Source organism: Carcharhinus amblyrhynchos, chromosome 4, assembly GCF_965287045.1.
Source record: "Carcharhinus amblyrhynchos chromosome 4, sCarAmb.v2.hapA, whole genome shotgun sequence".
NCBI classification, from domain to species: domain Eukaryota; kingdom Metazoa; phylum Chordata; class Chondrichthyes; order Carcharhiniformes; family Carcharhinidae; genus Carcharhinus; species Carcharhinus amblyrhynchos.
In genome coordinates, this window is record NC_137327.1 from 124,479,802 (window position 1) to 124,503,465 (window position 23,664).

Here is a 23,664-nt window from a genome sequence, read left to right on the forward strand (position 1 = left end):
TGAGGGAGAATTGAACATGGCCAATGTCCCTAACCAGTGTGTCTTTTGGACTGTGGGAGGAAGCTAGAGCATCTGGAGGAAACCTATGCAGACACGTGGAGAACGTAGCAGACTCTGCAGGCAGTGACCCGAGCATCGAACCCGGGTTGCTGGCATTGTGAGGCAGCATTGCTAACCACTATGCTGAGACAGATGAACCAAAGCTTGGACAAAGAGGTAGGCTTTCTGGAGCCCGGGGCAGAAAGGCAGAGGTCAGGCAGCATCATTGGAGGCAAACAGAGCAGGATTTCAGGTTGATGACCCTTCACCAAAACTGAAGAAAGATCTTGCTTCTTAATATATTGTTTCAGCGATACTCCAGCTCTGACCAACCTGAAATCTTAACTCACTCGCTTTCTCTCCACAGATGCTGTTCGACCTGCATAGTATTTTCAGCCTTTTCTGTTTTATTTTAACATTTCAGACATCTAGTATTATTTTGCTTTGGTATTTAAAATAACATTTTATGTATATATGTATGTGTGTGTGTGTTTCCTTTTAAACTGGGATGAAATCAGGTGTGGGTGTGGAGTCTGCTGGCATTTTGTTCACACAATTCTATTCATTCAAGACTGCCAAAAATGCAATTATTTCCTTGGGGCAATTTGATGCCAATTAGTAACTGGTGGGTGGTGGCTGGGGAGGGGGGTAGGGGATGGGGGTGAGGGGGGCAGCCGGCGAACACTCCTTGTCTGTGTAGATAAATGCAGTGTCAAGCAAGGAAACATGTTTGTCCTGTTAGATATGATGGACATAGGGAGGAGTGTTGGAAAGAAAGTAGGCGGGAGGTGTGGGAAGGGAAAGGGGTTCAGTGCTGTGTTTACATGTGTGTACAGCTTTTGGACGCCGTTCACAGTGCTGATGCTGGGGCCTCTCTTACTCAATGAGTTCTTGAAAGTGAGCAGTTCCCTTGAGCTGGCTGGAGATTACAGACGCACTTCTGGATTCCCTATCCGTGATGGTCAACTTACCCAACTGAAAGGGGTCAAACTTTTGTGAGCGGCTGTTTAGCGCTTGGCACTCATGGGGACAGAGTGGGGGCTGCTGAGTACTCTCTGACAGATGATGGCCGGGGTTTATTGCTGCCTGCGAGGCAGTTCAGGGTAAGGGAAAGTTTTCTTTTTGGCATCATGTGTTGCTGTGTTATTGCAGGACTCTCGCTGCTGTACTCAAGAGAAGGGGATGGTGCCTTTCCCCGGGCAGTGTATATCCTATACACAGAGGAACAATACTCCCAGTTAAAATCCTGAATAGTTTGAGAGGATTGTTGGCAGTGGGGATTTGAAAGTGAAGCTTGCGTTGGGGCCGGGAACTGGTTAAATCCAGGAATTGGGTAGGGGGTGGGGAACTTCTAAATGTACAACTGCAAAACATTGAGAGTGCAGCATGTATCTCTGATTGTGTCTTCTTTATCGTCCTAAAGTCATTTAAGCGACTCGTTATCGACACAAGTCTTTAAAGGGCTTTTTTTTTGTCATTGGCTATGCGCTGGTGAACACTTTCTCTCTCAACATTGCATTGCATCTGGTTCAATACAGTGATGAAAGAATGAACTCTCTTTAACAAGGACAGTGTGTGTTTAAAATAACTCTCCCAGATTCGCTTATTTTCGGAGATCCAGTTAACTTAGGGTCAAGAGACCAGCAGGTTAAATGATGAAGTACACAACTCAAAACGCTGCCTCTAATTAAACTGCTAAGTATTCAGAACATTCAAACTGTGTTAGATGCTGTTCTTTTAAAAAGAAAATCTGTTGTCTTGAAGCTTCGATCCACAGGGGAAATTCCACGAGGATCTTTGTTTTTATTCCCGGGAGATGGCTATTTTACAATTCTACGAATGGTCTCTGGCTGTCAAAGTGTTCTAGTGGCAGGGAGTGTGGCTCAGTTTGTAGTTTCACTGCGAGGCAAACGGATCAAAGTCCAGGCGCAATAGTGTGAGGAGAAAGAGGGAGATGGGTCGCGGTGTAGAATGCTCGAATGGTATCTAGCTGTGACAATATTAATAGACCATCATATGCAACTCTTAACAATCAGTTTTCACTGGAACTCCATTTGAAATGTCATTTCCCCAGAGCATTGTCTGCTAAGTAATAATGGATACTTCTGACGAAAGAGAATGACTTGCGGTTATGTGGTGCTTTTCATGGTCCAACGTTATATCTCAATGTTTTACAGCTTTTGTTTTGCAAAAATAGACTTTATTCAGAAAATATCTGAAAGAACATTACAGATGTTTCAAAATGGCACTTACACAAAGGACAATAATATTGAGGTTCTCATCATGTGTCATCTTGAGATGCTTCAATACATTCAAAGCAACATCACAGAAATTTCAGAATGGTTATGACAAATGGTGCACAGGCATTTATGTTGCCTACTTAGAGCAAGTTGCATTCCGAGATATTTCCATATTATTGTAATCATCTAATATTCACTGTGTACATTCGATGTGAGTCATCTAAAGATGTGTAGGTTAGATGAATTGGCCAGGCTAAATTGCCACTTAATGTCCCAAGATGTGTAGGTTAGAGGGATTAGCCATAGTAAAAGAAAAATTTGGAATCAAGAATCGACTGATGGTCATGAAATCATTTGATTGTCGGAAAAACCCATCTGGTTCAATAATACCTTTTAGGGAAGGAAATCTACCATCCTCAACTGGTCTGGCCTACTTCTGACTCCAGAGTCACAGCACTGACTCTCAACTGCCCTCCAAGGGCAACTAAGAATGGGCAATAAATGCTGACTTGCCAGCAACACCCATGTCCCATGAATGAATAAAAAAAAGTATAGATTACTGGGATAGGGCGGGGGAAGAGGGCCAAGATAAGATACTCTGTCAGAGAGTCAGTGCAGACTTGGTGAATGGGGTTTCTATGAATCTGTGAGATAGAAGTTGAACAGCACAGGTATCTATGTACATGGCTGGCAATTTAAACACTGACTGAGTTAACCTCAATCTTCAATACATGCCTAAAGCATGGTGCATCGATGGAGTCATTTCTTGGGATACACCTCCAGTAGCAGAGAATTTAACACCCTTCAAGCCACCCTGACTTGAAATTATATTGCTGTTCTTTCACTGACACTGGGTCAAAATCCTTGAACTCCCTCCCTAACAGCACTGTGGGTGTCCCTACACCACATGGATTGAAGTGGTTAATGAAAGCAGGTCACCACTGCCTTCCCGTGGGCAGTTAGGGGTGGGTGATAAATGCTGGCCTAACCATTAACGTTCTCTTCACATGAACAAGTAAAAATAATTAACAAGGTGTGTTCCAATGAAGTGTCAATCTTTTTTGGTCAACCAGATAAACTAAATCAAATTACCTGAGGGACAAGTTAAAGGGCAGCAGCTCCCAAAAGGACGGGAACCACCCAAAACAAATGACAACGTAGGAAGGAAACTTAAAACATCAAACCAAAATGTGATTAAAGGGGATAATAATGCACCCCAGTCCCTGGGGGCACAAAGGTGTTAACAGAGTCCTTGGACACTTGCTACCTCCTCATGGATGCTCGGCTGTGTATGTAGCCGTGGTAGAGGGTCAGATGATGCTCCACCCCCCTCCAATGAAGTGGTAGACTCTTGTCTTGCTTTTTGTTTGATTACCACATTACCACAGGAAGTGGAATTCATTACCACAGGAAGTAGTTGATGCCAAAACATTCAATTATTCAAGAGGTGGCTGGATATAGCACTTGGGGCGAAAGGGATCAAAGGCTATGAGGAAAAAACAGGATTAGGCTATTGAGTTGGATGATCAGCCACGATCACGATGAATAGCGGAGCAGGCTCGAAGGCCAAAAGGCCTCCTCATAATCCCTTCTCCTATGTTTGTATGTTTCTATTGTGATCAAGAGCTTTTACCTAAATCAGCTGCAGGATACAAATTATTTACAGCTGACAGCTGACTACCTGAGTATTCTGATACATGGCATTCTCTATCGAGAATCACACAATTAACTGCTTGAATTAACAGCCAACTGCCAATTGGGTTTCAATGAACGAGCATTTTTTGCCACCAGCATTGAACAATTGTTATTCTGCCATTGAAATCACTGTGAAGATTTGACATGAGCACAATGCAAAAATTGAAGTTTTTTTTGGAAGTTTCATATTTTTACGTGGTTTGTTTAGCCATGATTCAGAGTAGGTCAAGAATCAAAATATGTTAATAACCGAGTTAATAACAATTATCATCACAGTATTCTCATACTCCTCTCCCTGCAATTGTTCCATTAAAATCATGAGGAGATCATACAGAAGACAATTTCAAGCTTACTTGCTTTTAATATTGTCGAACTCTTGCCTCTTTGAGCATCTGTCTAATTTCACGTACCAACTGATTCAAGAACAGCTTCTTCTCTGCTGCCATCAGACTTTTGAATTTACCTTCCTTATATTAAGTTGATCTTTCTCTGACTATGACTGGAACACTACACTCTGCACCCTCTCCTGTCCTTCTCTATGAACGGCATGCTTTGTCTAAATAACGCGCGAGAAGCAATACTTTTCACTGTATGCTAATGTATGTGACAATAATAAATCAGATCAAATCAAATCTCCCATTACCTTTACCTCACCAATGGTAGCCAAGCCTTCAGTCATCAGGGCCCTTAGCCCTACAGCTCCCTCCCTAAACCTGAATTCTGGCCCACCCCAGGATTTCTTTGTAGGGAGAAGGGGCCCTATAAAATGAAGCTCTCTGACTCTTTTAGTCTGGATTACTCGACTACTAACATTCTGAGTTAGCTCAACAGCTTTCTGAGGCAGGGCGTTCAAGACTTTCCAATAGTTTGAAAAAGGCCGTGTGAACGGCTGACCTGTGGTTTTAAGGCAGTATTTTTTTTTCTGCGCTCAGACCTACCAGAAGAAATCATTTCTCTCTATCTGCCCCATCGCGTGTTTCAATCATTTTAAACACTGCAGCTAGATTACGCCTTTAATCTTCATGGCAGTACAAGCCAAATCTGTGCAAACTGGTCTCATAACTTAACTCCTTCAGACCCAGTATCAATAAATTGAATCCATATTGCACCCTCGCCAAGATCAGTATGTCCTCCCTGAGGTGTGGCATCCATGCTCCATTTTGAGTTCAGACAAGCAAAGTGTCTGTAAACTGTATCCAGCTGCAGCACAAAATGAGGGCAAGCAAATAGCAGCCTTCCATAGTCAGGAAGATTGGGATAAGGCACAACAACAACACATTGGGTGGGATTTTCCAGCCCCTCTCACCACAAGATTGGGAAATCTCACCCGAGATCAACAGACCTCTGCGTGGTCTGCCCCACCCTTAATGGACAGGGGGATTCCACCGATTGTTTTCCCAGTCACTTGGATACCAACAAAGAAAAAGTTGCATTGACGCAGCATTTTTCACAACCCAATGTAATCATTCAGCCAAATGCCAGTTTCCAGTAACCAGCATCCTTCATTGTGCACCAAAGGAAAGGTTCACGCCTGCGCCTTACATAGAACATAGAACATAGAACATTACAGCGCAGAACAGGCCCTTCGGCCCACGATGTTGCGCCGACCAGTTACAAAAACAATGACCCACTAGCCTATACCAATCCCTTTTCGTCCATAAACCTATCCAGAGATCTCTTAAACGCCCCCAAACTAGACGCATCTACAACTGCAGCAGGCAGGGCATTCCAATCCCTCACCACCCGCTGGGTAAAGAACCTACCCCTGACATCCGTCCTGTAGCTACCCCCCCTTAATTTAAAGTCATGCCCCCTCGTGCTAGCTTTCTCCATCCGAGGAAAAAGGCTATCACTATCCACCCTATCTAAACCTCTAATCATCTTATATGTTTCAATAAGATCCCCTCTTAGCCGCCTTCTTCCCAACGAAAACAACCCTAGATCCCTCAGTCTCTCCTCATAGGACCTCCCCACCATACCAGGCAACATCCTAGTAAACCTCCTCTGCACCCTCTCCAACGCCTCCACATCCTTCTTGTAATGCGGGGACCAGAACTGCACACAGTACTCCAAGTGCGGCCGCACTAGAGTAGTGTACAGTTGCAACATTACACTGCGACTCCTAAATTCAATCCCCCTACCAATAAACGCCAAGACACCGTACGCCTTCTTGACAACCTTATCTACTTGATTCCCAACTTTCAGGGATCTATGTACACACACACCTAGATCCCTCTGTTCATCCACACTATTCAAAGTCCTCCCGTTAGCCCTATACTCGACACATCTGTTGCTCCTACCAAAGTGAATTACCTCACACTTCTCCGCATTAAATTCCATCCGCCACCTCTCGGCCCAGCTCTGCAACCTATCTAAGTCTCCCTGCAGACTATGACACCCTTCCTCACAATCTACCACACCTCCAACTTTGGTGTCATCAGCAAATTTACTAATCCACCCAACTATACCCTCATCCAGATCATTAATAAAAATTACAAACAACAGTGGCCCCAAAACAGATCCCTGAGGCACACCACTCGTAACTGCACTCCATGATGAAAATTTACCATCCACCACCACCCTCTGTCTCCTATCTGATAGCCAATTCCTGATCCAACTTCCTAGATTACCCACAATCCCATACATCTGCATTTTCTGCAGAAGCCTACCATGGTGAACCTTATCGAACGCCTTACTAAAATCCATGTATACCACGTCAACTGCCTTACCCCCATCCACCTCTTTGGTCACCTTCTCAAAAAACTCAATAAGGTTAGTAAGGCACGACCTACCTGCTACAAAACCATGCTGACTATTTCTAATCAATTCATTACACTCCAAATAACTATAAATCCTATCCCTAATAATTTTTTCTAAAACCTTGCCCACAACAGAAGTAAGACTCACCGGTCTATAATTCCCGGCAAAGTCTCTGTTCCCCTTCTTAAACAATGGGACAACATTCGCTATCCTCCAATCCTCCGGGACTACACCAGAGACCAATGACGACCTGAAGATCTGAGCCAGAGGCTCTGCAATCACCTCTCTAGCCTCCCAGAGAATCCTAGGGTAGATCCCATCCGGACCAGGGGACTTATCTATTTTCAGCCCCTCAAGAATTTCCAGCACATCCTCTTTATCAACCGTAATACTGTCTATTTTACACCCCTGCAACCCAATGTCCTCCTCAGCTATATTCATGTCCCCCTGCGTGAACACCGAAGAGAAATATTGGTTCAATACTTCTCCAATCTCCTCCGGTTCCACACACAACTTCCCCCTGCTGTCTGTAACTGGCCCTAATCTTGCCCTGACCAACCTTCTGTTCTTGACATACTTATAGAACGCCTTAGGATTCTCCTTAATCCTATCAGCCAAAGTCTTCTCATGTCCTCTTTTAGCCCTTCTCAACTCACTCTTCAACTCCCTCCTAGCCAATCTAAAGCTTTCTAGTGCACTATCTGAGCCCTCCAATCTCATCCGAACATAAGCCTCCTTTTTCTTTTTAACCATCGACTCAACTCTTTTAGTGCACCACGGTTCCCTAGATCTACCAAATCCACCATGCCTGACAGGGACATACCTATCAAGGACTCGCAGTAGCTGCTCCTTGAAAAAATTCCACATTTCAGATGTTCCCAGTCCCTGTAATCCCCTAATCCAATCCATGCTTCCTAATTCACTCCTGATAGCCTCATAATTGCCCTTACCCCAGCTAAAATTGCTGACCCGAGGTTCACGCCTATCTCTTCCCATCACTAAGGTGAACGTAACCGAATTGTGGTCAGTCAGTTAGTTTCCACCTCGGGACCTACAACCTCGGTCTGGGTAAAATAACAGGTTTAATAACTCCTGCTGACCACTTTCCAGTGGGCGAGCCTCCACTCGCTCAAAAAGTTAGCTAGTAATCCTCAAAACTCACAGGGAGATCTATTGATGAGCCCCCCCCCACCCCCCCGCATGGCCTTCAGTTCCATCCTAACACCCAAAGGTACTTTATAGACAACAAAGTAATTTTTGAATTGTCATCACGTTGTAATGAAGGATAGATATCAGTGAAGTTACTCACAACTATATAAGGTAATGTGAGAAGGAGTTTGAGGGGCAACAAGTTATCTCTTTGAACAGGAGCTTTCTCACAAGCCGTTGTCCAAATATTCATTCAAAAGAGGATTAATCACTTGAAGGTGGTGTAGGGTTTGAAGCAAAAGATTGGAACTTGACCAGATGGAGTAAAACGCAAAGGGTTGTCAGAATGTTTTAGCACAAGAAACAAGAACCAAGTAGCGTATGGAAACCTGCACTCCTGAGAAAGGTGATCATGCTTAACACTTCAGGAAAAGGAAAGAAATTAGTAGAAAAAGGGAAGCAAGTTGACTGAAAAGTCTTTGTTAACTTTGGTGGTGGTGTTTACATTTGTGTTTAGATTTGAGTTTAGATAGCACCTCTCACAATCTTGGAATGTCACAGAGTGCTTTACAGGAAATGAAACACTGGCCACTGTTGGTGTAAGATAGACACCAGCATGTAAAAAGACAACCAATTGGTGATCGGGGTACTTACTCAGTATTTCCACAGTTTGGTGTTCTTTGGGCCAGACTTACAGCATATCCACCGATGTGGAATGAGTGGCGTTGGCTCTCATTCATGCTATGGGAGTGTTCCGTCTTTCTCCACACAACTATGTTGCTTGACAGATTACCCATGAGCCACAGGAGGTTCTGCTTGGTCTCCTTGCTTTTCTGCTTGTTCTGAGATTAACATCTTGTCCAAATTCACTGGAAAAATGAGTTGAAGCAGTAACAAAATGACAAAGCCACTGAGTTGGGGGCCATAACCCTCCATTTTATAGAGGGTCAAAATGACCATTAATTATTCCTAAGCAATTATATAGAGTATTTAGAGAGTCATAGAGGTTTGCAGCATGGAAATAGGCCCTTCGGCCCAACTTGTCCGTGCTGCTCAGTTTTTACCACTAAGCTAGTCCCAGTTGCCCGCAGTTGGCCAATATCCCTGTATACCCAGTTCTTTCGCATTGTGCAAATTTTGGATTTGAGCTGGCAATTTGCTCGTAGAACCCTTACAGTGCAGAAGGAGACCATTTGGCCCATTGAGCCTGCACCAACAACAATCCCAGCTATACTCTATCCCTGTAACCCTGCTAATCCCCCAACACTAAGGGGTAATTTAGTGTGGTCAATTCACATAACCCACATATCTTTGGAGTGTGGGAGGAAACTGGAGCATCCGGAGGAAACCCACGCAGACACATGCAAACTCCACACAGATAGTGACCCGATGCCGGAATTGAACCCAGGTCCCTGGCACTGTGAGGCAGCAGTGCTAACCTCGGTGCCACTGTGCATGCCTGCTTCACTCTGAGAGAGAGGTAACCCAGATAGATGCAGGGAATGGCAACCGGGACTGAATGTTGTGACATCACCTTCTGTGTTGTTGCAGTCAGTTGCTTTTATTTTACAGCTCTTTGGCAGATGCCGAGGTGATTTATCTTGTTTTTACACATTCGTCGTTAGTGAATAATCCTTTTCTTGCCTCATTGCATGGAACAGTAATAGTTTCCATGACTTTATATGTTTGTTTGGCAATATCAGTAAAAGGAATAGCCTGGGATTCCTGTTTGTTTCCAAAATGTACATTAAGAGAACATTGTGACAATGTTTCATACCTGACTATGAAGCATCTAAAGTGCTTCCGGATACTTACTGCAGACCTGAGTTGCAGGACTTCCAGGCCACGCTCTCCCCAAAAGCAGACAACGACTTATCTATGCTTAGGATTCCAAAACCCTGCCAATTTTAAACTATTTCCAAAAGCACAAGCGAACATCCCCACAATGATCCCAGAAAATCCCGCCCGAGGTCAACGGATCTGACCATGATTCACCCCTCACCAACTATAATTCCCATTAAAATTCACCCTGATATATCACAGATGGAAGTAAAAAGTTTAGTTTATAAGGGACCTTATTGTATCTTCAAGATGTCCCAATGTATTTAATAAGCAATTATTTTTAAAATTGAGTCATAGAATCATACAGCAGTTCTCCAATTAGACCCAAGTTATCCAATTAGGGTGGCATGGTGGCACAGTGGTTAACACTGCTGCCTCACAGCACCAGGGACCCGGATTCAATTCTGGCCCCGGTCACTATCTGTGTGGAGTTTGCACTTTCTCCTCCTGTCTATGTGGGTTCAAAGATGTGTGGGTTAGGTTGATTGGCCATGCTAAATTGTCAGGGGGATTAACAGGCTACAGGAATACGGCCTGGATGGGGTTGTAGTTGGTACAGACTCGATGGGCCAATTGGCCTCCATCTGTATTGTAGGGATTTTATGATCCTCTCTTTTCATAACCCGGCACAATGTTTCAATTTCCTTTTGTAAGTCACCATTGAATTTGTTTCCACTTTCGTTTCAGACAACATCAACTCACTGCACAACACATTTCTCCTTGTATCATCTTTAGTTTTCATCTTAAAATTCAGTCCTCTGGCTACTTATCACAGTGTTTACCCCAGTCCAACGCTGGCATCTCTACATCATACATATCCACCTACCAGAGGAATCAGTTTATCCTAGTTTACTTTATCAAAACAGATAGCATGTTAATCAATGAGGGAATCAAATGTTACAGGGGCAAGGTGGGCAAGTGGATTTGAGTATTTTCGTATCGGATCAGTCAAGGTCTCACTGAATGGTGGAGCAGACAGTGGGCCGAATGGCCTACTTCTGCTCCTCCATTTATGGTGGTTTCAGGAGGAGGTCATCTCCTGGCTTAAGAGTATGCATGCAGAGACAGAATGAGTGGCTGCCAGATAGACAAGGAAGATTAGATGGGTAGGGCAGGAATCCCTTGAGTATGTGGGCAGGTCTACTGGTTTTCTGGAGAGTGCAGCCAGAGCCATGCCCAGTGCACACAGGTGATACAAGGGTATGGATAGGTGTTGCGGGGAGTTGGGGGCCGGTGGTGGAGAGGGATGTGTGTGGGGGTGGGGGTGGAGGGAGGTGGAAGAGCAATGTCAAGAACACAGTAATGAAAATGCATTCTGTAGTTGGGGACAGACAAACGGGCATGATTTCAGGATAGTATGGTGCCTCCCTTATGCCTGGGTCAACCACGTCACTGCGCAACCCTGGGAGATTGGGTGAGCACACAGCTGGGCGTCAGGGTGCAAATGGGCACCAATGACACAGGAAGAAAGAAGGATGAGCTTGCCCTGGGGACCTCGGAATGAGAATAATAGGGATCCCAAAGGTAGTAATCTCTGAATTAGTTCCAGTGACATGCCCCCATGAGTGCAGAAATAGGTGAATAGTGCTGTTAAATGCAGTGTCCAAGAAACGGTGCAGCAGAGAGGGCAGTGGATCCCTGGGCACTGGGACCTGTTTTGGAGGAACTGAGACCTGTACATTCTGGGAGGAATGCATTTCAACAGACCTGTTCTCCCTGTGTCTGTGTGGATTACCTCCGGGTCCTCCGGTTTCCTCCCACACTCCAAAGATGTGCGAGTTAGGTGTACTGGCCATGATAAATTGTCCATTAGTGTTGGGGGATTAGCAGAATAAACATATGAGGATACAGGGACAGGTTCTGGGTGGGATCGTTGTCAGTGCAGGCTTGATGGGCCAAATGGCCTCCTTCTGCACTAGACACTGAAGTGAAACTCTAAGACCAGTGCCATTGTGGGGATCAAAGCTTTGACAAAGGGTCTCTGGACTCGAAACGTCAGCTCCTTCCTCTCCTTACTGATGCCACCAGACTTGCTGAGATTTTCCAGCATTTTCTCTTTTGGTTTCAGATTCCAGCATCCGTAGTAATTTGCTTTTAATCATTGTGGGGATGTTCGCTTAAGCTGTTGGGAATGGTTGAAACTTGGCAGGGAGTTGGGATCCTCAGCACAGATTCAGAAAGGAGAGATGTAAACTTGCAAATGGAAGGCAGATATCAGTCAGTGAATTTAGAAGGCAGAGAAGAGAGAGGCCCAAAGTGTTCAACAAAGGAGTTTAGCAGTGTTTAATGTCATATACATCAATGCAAAGAGTCAAAATAAAGAAGACAGATGAACTGAAGACACAGATAGACACTTGGAAATTTGATAACATAACTATTATTGGAACAGGAATAAAAGGCCAGGAATGGCACTTCAATATTCCTGGTTACAGGGCTTTTCAGATGGGATAGCGAGAAGAATAAAAAGGAGCAGGGTCACAATATTGATTACAGGATAATTTACCAGCAAGATCACCAGGGAACACAAAAAGGGACACTCACATTTCAGAATATGATAGAGACTGATAACTTATAAAAACAGATTAATTTCCTAAACAACCAATAGACATAAACAGATGGACAAGATTTCACTTTCAAGACTTTTATTGTAACAAACAAACTGAAATCAACATGGATCAAATATTAATTAAAAAGGTAAGTTTCACATTGAGTAACACAATTAAAATGTGCCTTATGAAATGATTCTACAAGCAGGAGGAGGTCAGTTGATCCTTTGAGCTTGTTCCGCCATTCACATTGAATGTGGCTGATTATCAAATTCAATATCCTGATCCCCTTTCCTCCCATATCCCTTGATCCCAAGAGCTATATCGAATGTCTTCTTGAAATCAGACAATGTTTTGGCCTCAACTGCATTCGGTGGTAGTGAGTTCCATACATTCACCACCCTCTCGGTGAAGAAATTTTTCAATTCTGAAAGGTTTGTCCCTTATCCTCAAACTATGACCCCTCGTTCTGGACTGCCCCACCATTGGGAACATTCTTTCTGAATACACCCTGTGTAACCCTGTTAGAATTTTATAAGTTTCTGTGAGATCTCCCCTCACTCTTCTAAGCTCCTATAATCCTAATTTCATATGACAAACCTGCCATCCCAGGAATCAGCCTGGTAAATCTTTGCTGCACTCCCTCTATAGCAAGGACGTCCTTCCTCAGATAAGGACATCAAAACTGCGCACAATAATCCAGGTGTAGCCTCACCAATGCTTCTCCTTCACAAGAAGGAGCAGAGAGTGTTCAGAACTGATGTCTTCTCCAAATAAAATGGATGGACTTCCAAATATTCGGCATTGTGGATTTCAAAGAGCCTATGGCATAGGGTGGGATCATAGAAACCCTGCAGTGCAGAAGGAGGCCACTTGGCCCATTGAGTCTTCATTGGCAACAATCCCACCCCAGTGCCATATACTCACACATTTATCCTGCTAATCCCTCTAACCTACACATCCTGGGACATTCCAGGGTCAATTTAGCATGGCCGATCAACCTAACCCACACATCTTTCGGACTGCAGGAGGAAACCGGAGCACCCGGAGGAAACCCACACAGACACAGGGACAACATGCTAACTCCACACAGACGGTGACCCGAAGCTGGAATTGAACCCGGCTCCCTGTGATCTGTAAGGCAGCAGTGCTAATCACTGTGCCACCGTGCCAGGATAAAAAGGTTGTTTATGTCAAATATCTAAAGCTCAATGTTACAGAAAGCCGAGCAGACAGAAAGTGTAGGAGTGAAATTAAGAACTAAATTAGCAAATCAAAGAGGGGACATGAAAAAATATTGGCCAGTAGAGTAAAAAAAATCTAATTTTTATGATTCTGTCTATATTTAAGTTTAAAACTTGATTCAAAGTTTTTAGAAATGCTACTTATTATTTTAGCACCTCTATCAAATCTCCTTTTAATCATTTCTGCTCAAAGAAGAACAAATGCAGTTTCTCTGAACTTCCCACTTCCCAAGTGTAACTGAAGTCCTTCACCCCATTCACTCTTGCTATATGAATAAATATTACAGCTAATCATAGCACAACGAGTCCTACAACCAGGAAAGAATGGCCAAATGATTTTTTGTTTGGTTTCAGTTGAGGGAGGAGTGTGGGCCACAAAGGAGATTGCTGTGATTCTGACGAGTTTATTTAAGCCCATCCTTTGAAATGCTGGTCAGAGACAGTATCCCGAGTTGATTTAAGGGGAGGCAATGGCCTAGTGGTATTAATGCTGGGCTATTAATCTAGAAACTCAGCCATTGTTCTGGGAAGCCATGGCAGATGGTGGAATTTAAATTCAATAAAAATACCAAGAATTAAGAATCTACCATGAAACCATTATCGATTGCTGGAAAAACCCATCTGGTTCACTAGTGTCTTTTAGGGAAGGAAATCTGCCATCCTTACATGGTCTGGACTACATGTGACCCCAGATCCACAGCAATGTGATTGATTACCTCGGGCAGCTAGGGGTGGGCAATAAATGCTGGCCAGCCAGCGATGCCCATGGCCCATGAATGAATAAAAAAAATTAAAGATTTACTACCAACCTGTAATTTCCTACAACCCACTGAGGTATCTGTGCTCATTGAATTCTGGCCTCTTCGTCATCCTGAATTTTAGCTGCTCCATCACTGATGGACAGGCTTTTAGGTGCCCTAATTTTACACTTTGGAGTTTTGTCCCTATGCATATCCCCCCTCTCTACTTTTTGTTCCTTCAGAACTTTCTCAAAACCTTCCACTTTGACCAATCATTTGGTCACCTGCTCGGTATCAAATTTGCTTTCTAATGCACCTGTGAAACACCGTTTGTTACAGTGAAGGTTGTTATAGTGTTTGACAAAGCTAATTGCCTATTGGACTGCCAAACAGATATCCCACACTACTCCCTTGTGCTATGGTAATTCTTTTGTATTTGAAATGTCAATGGGCAGGAATTGCAGTAACTCAGTATGAGGTTACACTTTATTTCCTGTAGAGAAGGAGGTTCCCTCATCATATACCATAAAGTCACAAGTCCTGAAAATGGAAATTAAGTGTGAGAGAGCTATCTCATGGGTCATTTTCAATGTGACCCATGATATAGCTGGATCACTTCCAATGTATGTGAAGATGCCGCCTTTGGACGGGGTTGGGCACAGTAAGAAGTCTCACAATACCAGGTTAAAGTCCAACAGGTGTATTTGGAATCACAACCTTTTGGAGTGCTGCTCCTTCATCAGGTGAGCGGTGAGTGGACTTACCTGATACAGGAGCACCGCTGTAAAAGCTCATGATTCCATTGAACCTGATGGACTTTAACCTGGTGTTGTGACATTTCTTACGGCCTCCAATGTGACACATCTGAACAGCACTAAAAGGATTAACCCTATGCCAATTTTTCCCTCAGTCCCATAGCCAAATCTCAACCAGAATACTTTTGACAGCAGCAGGAGTTCCAATGCTTTAACATTGAACTCTCAACCAAACAATGGGGGTGATGTGGTGGCAAGGGATGGCACAGTGGTTAGCATTGCCTCACATCACCAGGGACCCGGGTTCAATTCCAGCCTTGGGCGACTGGAGATTTCCTTCCCGAAAGGACATTAGTGAACCAGATGGGTTTTTCCGGCAATCAGCAACAGTTTCATGGTCATCAATAGATTGTTAATGTGATTGTGTGCAAGTTCTCCCCGTGTCTACACGGGTTTCCTCTGGGTGCTCCAATGTGTGGGTTAGGTTGATTGGCTGTGGTAAATTGCCACATAAATTAGTGTCATGGGGACTAGCAGGGTAGATACATGGGGTTACAGGGATAGGGTCTGGGTAGAATAATTATCAGGTGCAGACTTGATGGACAGAATGGGATTCCATGATTCTAGGAAGTCTCAGAAGTAGTTGGAACTGAAATGAATCCCTCAACCGATATCCAGTGGTGTATTTTTACAGCAAGACCACCTCTTTTCCACTTGGATCAGTTTAACGTTTCCCAGAGGCCAGCATGCAAGAGCTGCATTTTATTTTGTGTTGCAGTGTTACCAGTGAGAGCTTCGATGAGTCATTTCAGCATGTAGCCTTAGAGTGGAGGTTACCAGAACTTGCTTCTCTTTGAGTGGTGGGGCTTGATGAGGTTGTTGCCCTGAAAGAATTTCCTTTCCCTTTGCACGGGATTTCAGGATTCAGCCAAGGGCAGAGCAGCTGCAATCTATTAGTGGTTTGTAAACAAAGAATGGTATTTAATGCACACAGCCACTTTGTAAAAGAAAGCTGTCTATATGTGCATTTCATATGGAATTCCTCACACATGTATACACACACATATATCCATATAACAAGCACATAAACATCATTCATGAATATGCAATATATAAAAAGATTTGGGGTGCGATTTCCCTATGCCACTGCGCTAATTTTTCAACGCAGCAGGTCGAGCAGCGGCCAATTGGTGCGATTCGCGTTGGGATTTCTGCATATCTCCCAGACTACATTTTTTTTTGGCGTGGATGGAACCACGTTGAAAATCAACGTGAACGATCTTACCATGCATTTACATACCTTTGCACGTTAGTAGCAGGTTCGCGATTAGAATCTCCGCCTTGCATCCCCCCCTTCCAACACCTGCGAACTCTCTGCTTGCCATGGGGGGCACTTCCTGGGGAACTGGAAGAGCTGTCCCCAGGCCCAGTAATGTTTCATGTAATCGCTGTGGGGTGGGGTGTTGTCCTTCACTGAGTGCTGGTCAGGCTGCTGTCTGCAGTCACTGGGGCTGTTCCAGGCTGGGCCTGTGGCGAGGGACTGGATTGAATGCTGGGGTTTTAGTGAGGTGGGGGAGAGTTCACCATGCGCTGTTCGAGGGCTCATCAGTTCAGGTGGTGGTACTCCAAGCAGGGGTGCTCAGGTTAACATAGACCCTCCTACTGCATGTACTCTGCAATGAATGGAAACCCATTAAGAGTCATTAATTAAGAGTCTTTACCTGCCCTGTGTCCCTGACCTGCGTGCCTGGAAGGGAATGCTGTAATTGCAGTCATGGCACTGGCTCAAGGGTGTGCACTGGCCACGCCCGCATAGCAACCTGTATACTCTCCCTGCCAACCATGCTCATGATGCCAATAGCAGGCAACCTAATCAGGTGACACGTGGCACCACAGGTTGTGTTGTGTTGCCAGCACCCACAAGAGGGGGTACTGGACCCAGTGAGGGATTGGCAATTGGGGGGGGGGGGTGGTGGGAGGTGGAATGAGGGTTCTGCTGGGGTAGATGCAAGTAATGACATGAATCTATCAATCTCTCTCTCTCCAACACCAACTGTGCAGAATGAGACTGATTGATTTGGAGCTGGCTGAGGAGGAGGAGGCATCACAAGAGGAACAGAGCATAGGGAGGCTACTGGAGGAGCAGCCAGTGGTAGGCCCTCAGGAAGGAGGGGAGGGGGCTACCACTGAAGGCCAAGTGGTGGGAAAGCAGTCCCCTGAAAGTGTGGCCAGGAGAAGGAGGGTGCAGAGTCAAAGGACATCCTTCGAGGGGCTAGCAGATGTCCTATGCCTCCGCCTGACCAAGGACATGGTCCGGCACCTGTGTGAGGTGCTCACACACCTGGCACCTGAGGGAGGGGCGGCCACCCACTCCCAGTAGAAGTTAAGTTGATGGCGGCCCTTAACTTCCATGCAGCTGGGTCATTTCAGGCACCCAGTGGTGACCTTTGTGGGATCTCACAGGCCTCAGTCCACGGATGTGTTCTCCAGGTGACAAATGCCTTGTTCGCCCGGCAGGCCAATACATCCACTTTGGTGTTGGACAGGGTCAGCAGGAGGCCCAGGCTGCAGGCTTCGCCGCCATTGCCGTGATGTCAGGGGGCAGTGGATGAGACACACATCGCCCTAAGGTCCCTGAGAAGTGAGGAGCAACCATTAATAATCCAAAAGGGGTTCCATTCCCTTAATGCCCAAATCATCTGCGACCACCGAATGATCATCAGGTCTGTGCACACCACCCTGTGCGTGTCCGTGACAACTTTGTGCTGAGGCAGTCAGAAATCCCAGGGCTCTTTGAAGACCAGCACAGGCTGCTTGTGGAGGACAAGGGCTACCCGCTGTGATGATGGCGCCTGTGCGGAGGCCGGAGTCTGGGGGTGATACCAGTGTGGAGGCGCAAGACTGAAGCGGAGACCCATTATAATAAGGCCCACGCTGCCATCTGGTCCATAGTAGAGTGCTGCACAGCACGATGCGATTCCATTGCCTGAACTGCTATGGGGGTGCCCTCCAGTGTGACTCTGAGTGTGCCTTCCCCATTATCATTGTCTGCTGAGTCCTCCAAAGCACCGCGCAGCAACGGGTAGACCAGCTGGAGGAAGAGGAGGATTGGAACCAGGCAGAACTGGAGGACCTGCCGTATGAGGAGCCTGAGCGTGGAGGGCAGGCGGGGAATGGCAAGGGTCCGGCAGGGCAGGGCAGCAAGGGAGCAGCCCGCTTCACATAGCTGGTGACATCCGGTGTGGGGGGGGGTTTGTTCCCAACACCCTTCCACCACATCCCAGGAGCCACTCCAGCCATCACCCCTCCAGAATTCAAAGCTGCACACTCAACCCACATGACCCTTTCCCTTCTCCATCCTCTCTCAGCCCTCCCCCCCAACCCCCACCACCCCCCACACCCCGCACCATTCTCCAACCTCGGGAAATATCACAACTGGTTAATGAGCCTGGCCTGGCAATGGTAGTGAGACTTCAGTGAAGACTGACTCACTGGAAGGCACACTGGGATCACACTGTCAATCAAGGCTGACTCCTACCTGTTCTCCGAATGCACACTGCCATTGGGACAATGGGTCAGGGGTGTCACTGGGAGGCAGGAGGGAGTGGGGGAGGGACTGCGGGTGGTGACTAAGAGTCTCGGAGATGTTGGGGAAAGCAGGGCAGGCGGTGTAAAACATTTGGCTGAGATGCTGGTGTCTTGCAGCACAGCAGTCTGTGCCTCAGTACGTGGGATTGGGGAAACACAGCTCTGTTGGGGGGAGATTTAGAGACAGATTAGTCACAGCTGTGAGGCGAAGATAACAGTTTATTGCGCTCTTAACATTTTCCAAAGTTTAACCCTGACTGCTGCAAATCCTCACTCGTGCCCTCTGAGTGACCCTACAAAGTCTTGTCTGGCCTACTGCTTTTCTAGGTGCTTCCCCAGGACGCACATCAGAGGTGGAAGTATCCAGTTATGATCCGCGCCCCGTTGTTTGTGACGCCCTTGGTGGACTTCTCCTTGGGGGGGGCGGATCTGGAAGGCTCTGCCGACTTGTGGATGACTCTGATATTTCTGTGCCACCCTGTTCATCTCGCTGGCCCTGGGCTGCCCTGGAGTGAGGAAGGGGGTAATTGGAAGGTTTTGAGACATCCAGAATCCCCTGGGTGGAAAGCTGCGACATGGGCTTTAGTCCCTGCTCCCCCCTCGGGGTGCTCGGACACTCCATGGGACGCCAGGGTAGCTGGACTGAGATCCAGAAGTCTTGGGGTCACCTGGCTCAGCCAGTCCTGGAGGCCCTGATATGTCTGCCCCACAGTCTGTGATCCCTCAGCTCTGACCCTCTGAGACTGGGCCAAGCTCTGGAGCCCCTCTGCTACAGCATTCTGTGATCGAGCCAGGCTCTGGAGTCCCTCAGTGTTAGCCCTGTGGGACTGGGCTAAGTTATCAAAGCTCACAGACGAGGCCTGCCTTGACTCCAGAAAGAAGTCTGACAACACCAGGTTTAAGTCCAGCCAATGCCAGCGAGAGCCCCAGCCATGGCCAATAGTGTCTCCAACTTGCCCCTGACACCTAAGGCCAATGTACCGATGTGCTTCCAGGATGCCAGGAACACCCTCTGCAGTGGCCCACTGCGTCACAGCCACCTGGATGGCCTGGACTCTGTCACCCATGAGGCCAGATCCCTGACCAGACTTCCCACTGCGGTCACCACCCTTACAATGTTGGCCTGGGTCTCATGCTGTGCCGACAACACCTCCTGCAACTGCACTCTGATTGACTCCCCTGAACAGCCATGTAGTGGCAGCATGGTTGCTGACAGCCCTTCCACAACTCCCCGGGTTTCCTGATGCATCTCCACCAGCCTGGGGATGAACTAACACAGAGGCCCGGCATCTGGCTTGGGGCCAGCTGAATCCTCGCTTCCGGCAGCCGTCCGTGTGCCCGAGCCCTTGGATGTGACCACCTCCACCCGATGTGCATCAGCGTCTGTGATGCACTCACCTGTAAGTGACCCAGAAGCCTCAGCACTCACATGACCCACCGTGGTGACGGTCTCTGTGTTGTTGATGCCTGTGCTGAATTGCTGGTGCTATCCTCAGAGGATTCCTTAGGGCCTCCCTCCAAGGTGTTGTCCAAGGTGTCCTGGGGGCTATCTTCAGGAGCAGCGGGGAAGGAGGGGGCAACACCAGAAGGGCCTGGTGCATCAGGATCGAGCACTGTAAAAAAGAGCACACACCAGGGGAACGGAGGGAAAACAGCCTGTGCAGCATGGTACTTACTTCAGAGAAATAATAGGGTTCCAAATAGCATTGGGATCAGGTTCAACTGATGTTTACTTGCATGCCAGAGGCCAGTGTGACCATTTGAGTCTTGTTCCCCCCATCTCCAGGGCATGCTGCTCATACACTGTATGCTCATACACTTTATTGAACAGCCCAGGTGCCAATACTCAACATAAACTTACATTGGTTGCAACCCTTTTAACTTTCCATTCATTTAACTTCAACCTCAATTTTAACACATTTAACTTCAACTCAAACTCATTTAACTTTAACTCATTTAACTGGGGCAGCATAGAGGCACAATGATTTGCACTGCTATCTCACAGTGCCAAGGACCTGGGTCCAATTCCCGGCTTGGGTCACTGGCTGTATGGAGTCTGCACATTCTCCCCGTGTCTGCATGGGTTTCCTCCAGGTACTGTGGTTTCTTCCAAAGACGTGCTGGTTAGGTGGATTGGCCGTGCTAAATTCTCCCTCAGCATACCCGAATAGGTGCTGGAGTGTGGCTACTAAGGGATTTTCATAGTGGCTTCATTGCAGTGTTGGTTTAAGCCCACTTGTGACTAATAAATAAATAAACTTAACTGTGTTTAACTTTAACTAAAAACAAATACTGCCCGCTTGAGTGAGCTGGCCAGGTCCGACCATGGATATGAATCTTCCTTGTGGTTCTTTGTTATTCTTCAGGATATACGTTGCGAATGTGATGCTCAAGTTTCTATTGAGGAAAACACTCAAAATTCCTCTTTATGTCTTAAACTTTGTACATCCTTCCAGGAAATTATCCAGCACTCAATCAATTATACTACCAGAAACTGATCAAGTGTTCAATTCTCATAAACAAATCTCAAATGTTTCTACCGAGATGCACTTAAGCCACATGACTGCACCATCGATGGGATAAGGCAATAACGTTGGTTCCAGTCTGCCTGGCATCCATCCTAACAGCCATCCTTATTTGGTCAGCACAGGAAGCGAAAGGTCATATGTCACAGGACAGGTCATAACTTGCTTCAGCCTTCTCTGATCTGTATCTGTGTTTATCACAACTTGATGAAAATTCCCAGAATGCTTGATTTATAACTCTTAACCATTATTATTGTTACTGCTGCCACTGTTGTCTTTGACCACCCAGCCACAGATCTAGAGAAAAGATAAGAAAATGACCAAAGAAATTCGATAGGAGTGGAGTCAGACAGAAGTCCAAAGAGTGGGAAATTAGCTTGGCCAAGGAAAAGCTCAGTTCATAGAATCCCTACAGTGCAGAAGGAGGTTATTCGGCCCATCAAGCCTACACCAATAACAGTCCCACCCAGGCCAGCTCCCCGTAACCGCACGTAATTACCAGGCTACTCCCCCTGCCAATAAGAGTCAATTTAGCATGGCCAATCAACCTAAACTGTGCATCGTTGGACTGTGGGAGGAAACCAGAGCACCCGGAGGAAACCCACACAGACACAGGGAGAATGTGCAAACTCCACACATACAGTCATCCGAGGCTGGAATTAAAGCTGGGTCCCTGATGCTATGAAGCAGCAGTGTTAACTACCGTGCCACCAAGGCAAATTTAAGAGAAGCCTTAAAGTAAGTGGGTTGGAGATGAAATTTGCCATCATTTTATTTCAGGACCAAAAAACAACTGAATTCAAATAATATGTTTATTTATTAGTGCCACAATTTGGCTTACATTAACACCGCAATGAAGTTACTGTGAAAATCCCCTAGTCCATAAGACCATGAGATATAAGAGCAGAATTAGACCACATGGCCCATTGAGTCCGCTCCGCTATTCAATCACAGCTGATGTTTTTCTCATCCCTATTTTCATGTCTTTTCTCCATAACCCTTGATCCCCTTATTAATCAAGAACCTATTTATCTCTGTCTTAAAGACACTCAATGACCTGGCCTCCACAGCCTTCTGCAGCAAAGAGTTCCACAGATTCACTACTCTCTTGCTGAAGAAATTTCTCCTCATCTCTGTTTTAAAGGATCATCCCTTTAGCCTGAGGTTGTGCGCTCTGGTTCTAGTTTTACCTATTAGTGGAAATATCTCCTCTATCCACTCTATCCAAATCTCATAGTATCCTGTAAGTTTCAATAAGATCCCTGCTCATCCTTCTAAACTCCAACGAGTACAGACTCAGAGTCCTCAACCGTTCCTCTTCATTCCAAGGATCATTCTTGTGAACCTCCTCTGGACCCTTTCCAAGGACAGCACATCCGTCTTTAGATAGAGGGCCCAAAACTGCTCACAATAATCCAAATGAGACCTGACTAGAGTCTTATACAGTCTCAGAAGTACATCCCTGCTCTTGTATTCTAGCCCTCTCAATATGAATGCCACGCTCTGGCACCTGTTCAGGCAAACTGAGGGAGAATTTAGCATGGCCAATGCACCTAGCCAGCATGACTTTTGGACTGTTGGAGGAAACACCTGGAGAAAACCCAAGCAGACATGGGAAGGACATACAGACTCAGCACAGACAGTGAACCAAGTTGGGAATCAAACCCGGGTCCCTGCCACTGTGAGACAGCAGTGCTAACCAATGTGCCACCCTTGCCACCCATAGATAAAATTGCCACTGTGGGCTTTGTATTCATGTTCCCTAGGTTGCTACCATTGTGAAACAACCACTATCAATAAAAGAAACATGGCTTGCAGCGAGCCTGAATTTAGGTAAATCGATGTTGTTATTTAAAATACGTTGAGCAGAAGCATGTCGAATAACCCTGATATTCAGCTTCTTCATGTTGAGACTATTATCAGAAGTGCAGTATACAAAGTTAATTGTTTGAATTCAACTTGTAGGATCCATTATTGTCAGACAATGGATCTGTTTTGCATCTTCTTATCACTTAGCACAGAGGGATTGTTATTGATGGTTTAATGTTTCTAATCCTTGGCCATTTCCTGGCTCTGTTCTGCCAGACGACTGATTGTTGCTGCAATGTTTTCTTAATAGAAATGATTGGCAACGGACGTTTGTTTCTTTCTAAGAGAGTGTTCTCGACATACTGAAGCCTTGATTATATTGTTACCGTGTTGTTCCTGCCACACTGTTGTTAAATGCAATTGTGAACATTAGGGGAATAATAATAGGATTTTATTCTATTTTCTGGTTGGAAACGGTCTCACGTTCAGCAGTCCAAACATGCCTCTCATCCGGTATAAATCTCCAATCTAGAACTGATTGCCCAGCAGATCTGGCAACACTGGTGAGATAAACAGAGTTCGTGATTCAGGTTGAATATGTCAGATTTAACATTAACTCCGATTCTCTGCACAGATGCTGCCAGAAATGTGGAATATTTTCTATTTTCATGTCAAATTTGCAGCACCCACAATCTTTAGTTTTTACCCAATTGACGACTAATTAACTGAAAC

The 23,664-nt window shown here is 45.8% G+C and overlaps 1 protein-coding gene across 1 annotated transcript in view; it reads left to right on the forward strand.

Annotated features, from left to right (window-relative positions):
- Positions 1-935: 935 nt before the first annotated feature.
- Positions 936-23,664, forward strand: part of LOC145342327 (uncharacterized) — a 123,836-nt gene continuing 101,107 nt past the window's right edge. The window contains exon 1 of the mRNA XM_080187815.1: positions 936-1,142. Within this exon, the coding sequence (XP_080043941.1) occupies positions 1,102-1,142 (41 nt within the window). The 5' untranslated portion in view covers positions 936-1,101. The remainder of the gene's footprint in view (positions 1,143-23,664) is intronic.